This window comes from Hemiscyllium ocellatum, chromosome 50, assembly GCF_020745735.1.
Source record: "Hemiscyllium ocellatum isolate sHemOce1 chromosome 50, sHemOce1.pat.X.cur, whole genome shotgun sequence".
NCBI classification, from domain to species: Eukaryota; Metazoa; Chordata; class Chondrichthyes; order Orectolobiformes; family Hemiscylliidae; genus Hemiscyllium; species Hemiscyllium ocellatum.
In genome coordinates, this window is record NC_083450.1 from 7,877,282 (window position 1) to 7,886,749 (window position 9,468).

Below are 9,468 nucleotides of genomic sequence, written 5' to 3' on the forward strand. Positions count from 1 at the left end.
CAAACCCCTGTCCCCCTTACCCCCTCTTCAAGGGAGCTGCGGCCCGGAGGGGTGGGGTGGGGTGGGGGTAAAGTAGAAGGAGGGGAGGGAGGAGATCGAGCCCATTATGGCCAGGAGCTAATGGGGTTTGAGGTGGGGGGGAGAGACAGACAGTGAGGGGGGGAAGAGAGAGAGAGAGAGAGAGAGAGAGAGAGAGGAGGGGAGACAGAGAAAGAGGGGAGGGGAGAGAGATTGTGAAGGGGCATAGAGAGGGGGGAAGAAAGAGAGAGAGAGAAAGAGAAAGAGAAGGGGAGAGAGAGAGAGAGAGAGAGAAAGAGAAAGAAAGAGAGGAGGGAGGGGGAGAGAGAGAGAGAGAGAGAGAGAGAGAGAAAGAGAAAGAAAGAGAGGGGGAGAGAGAGAGAGGGAAGGGGAGAGAGAGAGAGAGGAAGAGAGGGGGAGAGAGAGGAGGGGAGAGAGAGAGGAAGAGGGGGGAGAGAGAGAGGAGTGGGGAGAGAGAGAGAGAGGAAGAGAGGGGGGGAGAGAGAGAGAGAGGAGGGGAGAGGGAGAGAGAGGGGGAGAGAGGGGGAGAGAGAGAGGAGAGAGAGAGAAAAGAGGGGAGAGAGGGAGATAGAAGGAGGGATGTGAGAGAGGGCAGGGCAGAGAAAGAGAGGGGGGAAGAGAGAGAGAGGAGGTGGAGAGAGAGGGGAGGGGAGAGAGAAAGAGAGATGGAGAGAGAGAGGTTGGCTAGAGAGAGAGAGAGAGACAGATAGAGAGGAGGAGAGGGGAGAGAGAGGGGAAGAGAGAGAGTGTGGGAAAAGAGGGGAGAGAGAGAGGGGGGGGGGAAGAGAGAGGAAGAGGGGGTGGGGCGCGACACCGAGACAGACAGAGAGGAGCTGGGGAGAGAGAGAGAGTGGGAAGAGAGGGAGGGCGGAGAGATGAGGTGGGTAGAGAGGGGGGGGGGGGGGGGAGAGAGAGAGAGAGAAGCAGAGGGGAGTAAAGGAGTGAGGGGGGAGAGAGAGCAAGGGGAGAGTGTGAGATAGAGGGAGGGGAGGGGGGAAGAGGAGGGGATGGGGAGGGAGGGGGGAGACGGGGCTACCTTGCCCTCTTTGCTTTCCCATTGAGAGTCCGGATGGTAATAATTAAATTTAGTTTTCCTCATTTTTCAGCTTGTACCAAGACTCTGTACATGGTATCCACACCAGCCCCGTGTCAACACTCACAATCAAACTCATTCACTGTGGGACGGTCAGTGCTGAGGGAGTGGGTGCTGTGGGAGGGTCAGTGCTGAGGGAGTGGGCGGTGTGGGAGGGTCAGTACTGAGGGAGTGGGTGCTGTCGGAGGGTCAGTGCTAAGGGAGCGGGCACTGTTGGAGGGTCAGTGCTGAGGGAGCGGGCACTGTTGGAGGGTCAGTGCTGAGGGAGCGGGTGCTGTTGGAGGGTCAGTGCTGAGGGAATGGGCACTGTCGGAGGATCAGTGCTGAGGGAGCGGGCGCTGTGGGAGGTCAGTGCTGAGGAAACGGGTGCTGTGGGAGGATCAGCACTGAGTGAGTGGGTGCTGTCGGAGGGTCAGTGCTGAGGGAGCGGCTACTGTGGGAGGGTCAGTGCGGAGGGAGCTGGCACTGTCGGAGAGTCAGTGCTGAGGGAGTGGATGCTGTGGGAGGGTCAGTGCTGAGGGAGTGGATGCTGTGGGAGGGTCAGTGCTGAGGGAGCGGGTGCTGTGGGAGGGTCAGTGCTGAGGGAGCGGGCGCTGTGGGAGGGTCAGTGCTGAGGGAGCGGGTGCTGTGGGAGGGTCAGTGCTGAGGGAGCGGGTGCTGTGGGAGGGTCAGTGCTGAGGGAGCGGGCACTGTGGGAGGGTCAGTGCTGAGGGAGCGGGTGCTGTGGGAGGGTCAGTGCTGAGGGAGCAGATGCTGTTAACCCCATTGAACGTTATGGGGGCGATAGACTCTCAGTGCTAAAGCCCAGGACATTATGTAGCCCATTGAACATCAAGGGGCACGGGTTGAGATTCTCAACACCGGATGCCCCCTAGTCCTCGGAGTCTGACCTTGGGCCTGAAGCTCAGGGTTGGTCCAATGTACTCGTGCTGAGCCTTGGCGGTGCCCCATGGATGGTGAAGTTTGAAGCACTCGTTGCAGTAGTTGGCACGACAGTCGGTACAGCCTTTGGTGGCCTCTTGCACGGGGGGTTTACACAGCTGGCACTGGACGGCGGCCCCCAGCTCGGCCAGGTTGCGGTACCGCTCCACGATACGCTCCAGGGTCAGGTTACGGAACAGGTCGCTGAGACCCCTCTCGCCCAGGTCCACCTCACGCTGACAGCTCGGGCAGGGCACGCTGACGGTCTGGGGGTGGGCAGTGCCCCTGCGTCGCCCCGGGTACGTCCCGTAACCTGCGAGAGAGAGGGAGAACGGTGCTGTCACGCAGCAGGGAGACCGGCCATTCAGCCCCAACCCGTCCATGTTGACTTGGCTTCCTAAACTGTACTACCCCTTCCTGACGGAATTCAAGGTGCACAGGATATAATTCAGAGCTGGGGTAATGTTCTTGCGTCATTGAAATCTGTTCTGGGGCAGAAAAGACCCGCCCCAAAATAAAAGCTACGGCTTTTACCGCAGCTGCTAAGGGACCGACATCCCAGCGGGAAGATGTACCGGGACCGGGAGGGGTTGGGAGGGTTCCTAGGCAGCATAGCAGATAGAGAGACAGACGAGAACGGTGCTGAGTCGGACAAGAGCAGGTCATTCCGAAAACTCAGCCTAGAACAGGCCACGATTCGACTGCGTTTACATCACCGGGAGAGACGAGGCTGGTGAACTCAAGGTATGGAAAGGAACCAAGGCCCTGGGACACAGTAGCTATGACAGGCGAAAGGATGGACAGGGTTGGCAGCTCCACATTCCAAGATGTTACAGGAAGGAGAGAAACAGAGCCAAGCGCAGAGGAGGACTGGGCATTTTTGGCTTAGGAAAACATTCCCGCTGTACTGAGAGGTGATATTCCCGAAATACCGTCCAGTGTAAAAATATAGAGGTAGAGATTAGAAAAAGGACAGGGGGGTGATCGCTTTGATGGGATTGGACTATGGAAGGGTCAGAGAGAGAAATTGGGAAATTGCCCCGTAGTGCCCAGGGATGTGCAGGTTAACCTGCACTATGGGACAATTTAGCATGGCCAATCCACCCTAACCTGCACATCCCTGGGCACTATGGGACAATTTAGCATGGCCAATCCACCCTAACCTGCACATCCCTGGGCACTATGGGACAATTTAGCATGGCCAATCCACCCTAACCTGCACATCCCTGGGCACTACGGGACAATTTAGCATGGCCAATCCACCCTGACCTGTACATCCCTGGGCACTGTGGGGCAATTTAGCATGGCCAATCCACCCTAACCTGCACATCCCTGGAATCTATGGATAAATTTAGCATGGCCAATCCACCCGAACCTGCACATCCCTGGGCACTACGGGAAAATTGAGCATGGCCAATTCACCCTAACCTGCACATCCCTGGGCACTACGGGACAATTGAGCATGGCCAATCCACCCTAACCTGCACATCCCCGGACATTATGGGACAATTTAGCATGGCCAATCCACCCTGACCTGCACATCCCTGGGCACTATGGGACAATTTAGCATGGCTAATCCACCCTAACCTGCACATCCCTGGGCACTATGGGACAATTTAGCATGGCTAATCCACCCTAACCTGCACATCCCTGGATTATCGTTACTAAGTGTGCGGATGACTCCAAAGTTGGTGGTTAAGATTACAACCAGACCTTGATCAATTAGGTCAATGGGCTGAAGGAGCGGCAGAAAGTGTTTAATTTGGATAAAGGCTCTTTATTTCATTTTGCTAAACGAAATGGTGTCAGGATTTATACAATTAATGGTAGGGTTTGGGGACCGATGTAGAACAGAGATCTTGGGGTTCGGGTACATCATTCTTTGAAATTCCCGCCTCTCTCAGGCGGGTTAAGAAGGTGTTGAGCACACCTGCCTACATCGCTCAGACCTTTGAGTGTAGGAGTTGGGGACGTCATGTTGGGGTTGTACAGGACATTGGTGAGGCCTCGTCTGGAGGACTGTGTCCAGTTCCGGTCGCCCTGTTACAGGAAGGATTTTATTAAACTGGAGAGGGGTCCGGAAGAGATTTACCAGGATGTTGGAGGGTTTGAGACACTGGGACTCAAAACGTTAACTCTGATTTCTCTCAGCCGCCAGACCCGCTGAGCTTTTGCAGTAACGCCTGGTTTTCTATTTCTCTTCCTGATTTACAGCATCTGCAGTGTTTTTTAATTCTCATTGTTGGCAGCGTTCGTCCATATTTACGACCGACAGTCGTCAGGCGTGTGTTTATATCAAAAGAGGGAAACGTTCAAAGCTGAAGGGGGGGGGGGGCGAAGGCCAGTGATGCTGGTACTATCTGAGACGGTCTGCGTTGGGGAGTGTACGGAGAGTTATGAAGTAAAGCGGAGTTTTGGGATCTTCCATAACGATGAGCAGGTTCGAAAGGGGGAGGTTGATCCCATTAGTTATAAAATAAAAGCCCAAGATTTTTTATCTTAAACTGATTAGCAAAGGCAGCACGGGTGATGTGAAACAGACCCATTTTCTCACAGCGAGTGGTTAAAGTTCGGTATACACGGCCTGAGAATTGACTGAAGGTTCGTTGCAGGTAATTATTTGGGGGGGAAGGTCTCGCGTGGAAAGGCTGAGGGACTTGACAAGAGAAGAAGATGAAGAGGTGACTTAATTGAGACGTATCAGATAACCAGAGGGTTAGATAGGGTGGACAGTGAGAGCCTTTTTCAGAGGATGGTGATGGCTGGCACATGGGGATATAGCTTTAAAATGAGGGGTGAGAGAATCGAGGACAGACGTCAGAGGTAGTTTCTTTACTCAGAGGGGCGTGGAACGCACTGCCTGTAACAGGAGAAGACACGCCAACTTTAAGTGTATTTAAATGGGCATTGGATAGGGATACGGACAGGAATGGAATAAATGGGCTTCAGATTGGTTTCATAGGTTGGCGCAACATTGAGGGCTGAAGGGTCTGTACTGTTCGATATAATTTATTTGATATATGAAATAGTGTGTGGGGATGAGGGGGAAAGGCAGGATATTGGCACTGGGTGATAGACACTGGGACAGACACTGTATGGTGAAACCACCTTCGGCGCCATAACACTGCTGTTGGAAATGGGAATGAGTGGGGAGGAGAGTGATCCATTGGGATTGTGTCCCATTGGAATGAGTGGGGAGAAGAGTGATCCATTGGGATTGTGTCCAGTGGGAGTAGGCGTGAAGGAGAATAATCCACTGGGATCAAGTCTAATTGGAAGGAGCAGGAAGGAGAGTGATCCACTGGGATGGTGTCAAGTGGGAGTGAGGGGGAAGGGGAGTGATCCACAGGGATGGTGTCCAGTGGGAGTGAAGGGGAGGGGGAGTAATCCACAGGGAAAGCACTATTTCGCTAGCTCCTGACCTCTGCCCACATCGGAGTGGGCACCGGTGGGGAGGAGCTGGGGTGGGGAGGGGACAGGCCTCGGGCCTACGCTGGGGGTGCGTACAGATGGAGGGGCTCACCTGCCCGGATGAGACGGTCCAGCCTATCGGTCTTGGTGCCCGCTCTTCGGCCAATCCGGGGGCTCCTCACGATGGGCGTGGAGGCGGGCGAGGAGGGTTCGGAGGCAGGCTCAGGGCACACGATGCCCTGTTGGACGAGCAGCTCAGTGGCACACATCAGGCAGACGTTGTGCATGCAGGGCAGGATGATGGGCTGCTTGTACATCTCCTTGCACAGCGGGCACAGCAGTTCCTGCTCCATGTTCTTCATCGACGTCTGCCAGGCAACGAGAGAAAGCAAATGAGCCATGCGGATTATTCCCGCTCGTCCCATCTCTCGGAGAAACTGTTCCATTTGGGACTGGCGGATCAGTAAGGTCTGGCCCTCTTTTGCCCCACCTTCAATCTCCTCTGGACCAACGGTCTCACGTTACAAGTGCTCTGGGTATTTGATGAAACAACGTGTTTAGTGCGTTGGCTTCCCATCTATTCTGGTCATATCTTCTGGATTGAAGGGGGCAGCTTAGGATGTCAAAGGACCGAGAGACCCCTGCACACTATGGGACACTTTAGCATGGCCAATCCACCCTAACCTGCACATCCCTGGGCACTGCAGGACAATTTAGCATGGCCAATCCACAACTAACCTGCACATCCCTGGGCACTGCAGGACAATTTAGCATGGCCAATCCACAACTAACCTGCACATCCCTGGGCACTATGGGACAATTTAGCATGGCCAATCCACCCTAACCTACACATCCGTGGGCACTGCAGGACAATTTAGCATGGCCAATCCACCCTAACCTGCACATCCCTGGGCACTATGGGACAATTTAGCATGGCCAATCCACCCTAACCTACACATCCCTGGGCACTATGGGACAATTTAGCATAGCCAATCTACCCTAACCTGCACATCCCTGGGCACTAATAGACAACTTAGCATGGCCAATCCACCCTAACCTGCACATCCCTGGGCACTATGGGACAATTTAGCATAGCGAATCTACCCTAACCTGCACATTGCTGGGCACTATGGGACAATTTAGCATGACCAATCCACCCTAACCTGCACATCCCTGGGCACTATGGGACAATTTAGCATAGCCAATCTACCCTAACCTGCACATCCCTGGGCACTAATAGACAATTTAGCATGGCCAATCCACGCTAACCTGCACATCCCTGGGCACTACGGGACAATTTAGCATGGCCAATCCACCATAACCTGCTCATTCCAGGACACTATGGGACAATTTAGCATGGCCAATCCACCCTAACCTGCACATCACTGGGCACGATGAGACAATTTAGCATGGCCAATCCACCTTAACCTGCACGTCCCTGCACAGAAATAGACAATTTAGCATAGCCAATCCACCCTAAAATGCATATCCCTGGACCGAATGGGACAATTTAGAATGGCCAATCCACCCCAACTTGCACATCCCTGGGCACAACAGATCAATATAGCATGGCCAATCCACCCTAACCTGCACATCCCTGGGCACTATGGGACAATTTAGCATGGCCAATCCATCCTAAACTGTACATCCCTGGGCACTATGGGAAAATTTAGCATGGCCAATCCACCCGAACATGCACATCCCTGGAATCTATGGATCAATTTAGCATGGCCAATCCACCCTAACCTGCACATCCCTGGACACTATGGGACAATTTAGCATGGCCAATCCACCCTAACCTGCACATCCCTGGGCACTATGGGAAAATTTAGAATGGCCAACCCACCCTAACCTGTACATCCTTGGGCACTATGGGACAATTTAGCATGGCCAATCCAGCCTAACATGCACATCCCTGGAATCTATGGATCAATTTAGCATGGCCAATACACCCTAACCTGCACATCCCTGGGCACTATGGGACAATTTAGCATGGCCAATCCACCATAATCTGAACATCCCTAGGCACTATGGGACATTTTAGAGTGGCCAATCCACCCTAACCTGCACATCCCTGGGCACTACGCGACAATTTAGCATGGCCTATCCATCCTAAACTGTACATCCCTGGGCACTATGGGAAAATTTAGCATGGCCAATCCACCCTAACCTGTACATTCCTGGGCACTATGGGACAATTTAGTATGCCCAATCCACCCTAACCTGCACATCCTTGGGCACTATGGGACAATTTAGCATGGCCAATCCACCCTACCCTGCACATTCCTGGGCACTACGGGACAATTTAGCATGGCCAATCCACCCTAACCTGCACATCACTGGTCACTGTAGGACAATTTAGCATGGCCATTCCACACTAACCTGCACATCCCTGGAATCTATGGATCAATTTAGCATGGCCAATCCACCCTAACCTGCACATTCCTGGACACTATGGGACAATTTAGCATGGCCAATCCACCCTAAACTGCTCATTCCTGGACACTATGGGACAATTTAGCATGGCCAATCCACCCTAACCTGCACATCTCTGGGCACTATAGGAAATTTAGCATGGCCAATCCACCCTAACCTGCACATCCCTGGGCACTATGGGACAATTTAGCATGGCCAACCCACACTAATCTGCACAGCCCTGGGCACTATGGAACAATTTAGCATGGCCAATCCATCCTAACCTGCACATCCCTGGGCAGTATTAGACAATTTAGCATGACCAATCCATCCTAACCTGCACATCGCTGGGCACTGCAGGACAATCTGGCATGGCCAATCCACCCTAACCTGCACATCCCTGGGCACTATGGGAAAATTTAGCATGGTCAATCCGCCCTAACCTGCACATCCCTGGGCACTATGGGACAATATAGCACGGCCATCCACCCAAACCTGCACATCCCTGGGCACTATGGGACAATATAGCACGGCCATCCACCCTAACCTGCACATCCCTGGGCACTATGGGACAATTTAGCATGGCCAATCCATCCTAACCTGCACATCCCTGGGCACTATGGGACAATTTAGCATGGCCAATCCATCGTAACCTGCACATCCCTGGGCACTATGGGACAATTTAGCATGGTCAATCCACCCTAACCTGCACATCCCTGGGCACTATGGGACAAATTAGCATGGCCAATCCACCCTAACCTGCACATACCGGGGCACTATGGGACAATTTAGCATGGCCAATCCACCCTAATGCACATCTCTGGGCACATCAGGACAATTTAGCATGGCCAACCCACACTAACCTGCACATCCCTGGGCACTAATAGACAATTTAGCATGGCCAATCCACCCTAACCTGCACATCCCTGGGCAATAATAGACAATTTAGCATGGCCGATCCTCTCTAACCAGCACATCCCTGGGAACTATGGGACAATTGAGCACGGCCAATCCACCCTAACCTGCAAATCTCTGTGCACTATGGGAAATTTAGCATGGCCAATCCACCCTAACCTGCACATCCCTGGGCAGTATTAGACAATTTAGCATGGCCAATCCAACCTAACCTGCACATCTCTGGACACTATGGGACAATTTAGCATGGCCAATCCACCCTAACCTGCACATCCCTGAGCACTAATAAATAATTTAGCATGGCCAATCCACCCTAACCTGCACATCCCTGGACACTATGGGACAATTTAGCATGGCCAATCCACCCTAACCTGCACATCCCTGGGCACTTCGAGACAATTTGGCTTGTCCAATCCACTCTAACCCTGCACATCCCTGGGCACAACAGGACAATTTAGCATGGCCAACCCACACTAATCTGCACTGCCCTGGGCACTACAGGACAACCTAGCATGGCCAATCCACCCTAACCTGCACATCCCTTGGCACTACAGGACAATCTAGCATGGCCAATCCACCCTAACCTGCACATCCCTGGACTCTATGGGACAATTGAGCATGGCCAATCCACCGTAATCTGCACATACCTGGGCACTATGGGATAATTTAGCATG

At 53.2% G+C, this 9,468-nt stretch overlaps 1 protein-coding gene across 1 annotated transcript in view; it reads right to left on the reverse strand.

Annotated features, from left to right (window-relative positions):
* trim46a (tripartite motif containing 46a) overlaps nt 1-5,850 on the reverse strand; it is a 70,042-nt gene extending 64,192 nt beyond the window's left edge. Inside the window, exons 1-2 of the mRNA XM_060820656.1 lie at nt 5,577-5,850; nt 2,023-2,366 (exon numbers count right to left, since the gene is read on the reverse strand). Coding sequence (XP_060676639.1) covers nt 2,023-2,366; nt 5,577-5,826 — 594 coding nt within the window. The 5' untranslated portion in view covers nt 5,827-5,850. The remainder of the gene's footprint in view (nt 1-2,022; nt 2,367-5,576) is intronic.
* Between the last annotated feature and the right edge of the window lie 3,618 nt (nt 5,851-9,468).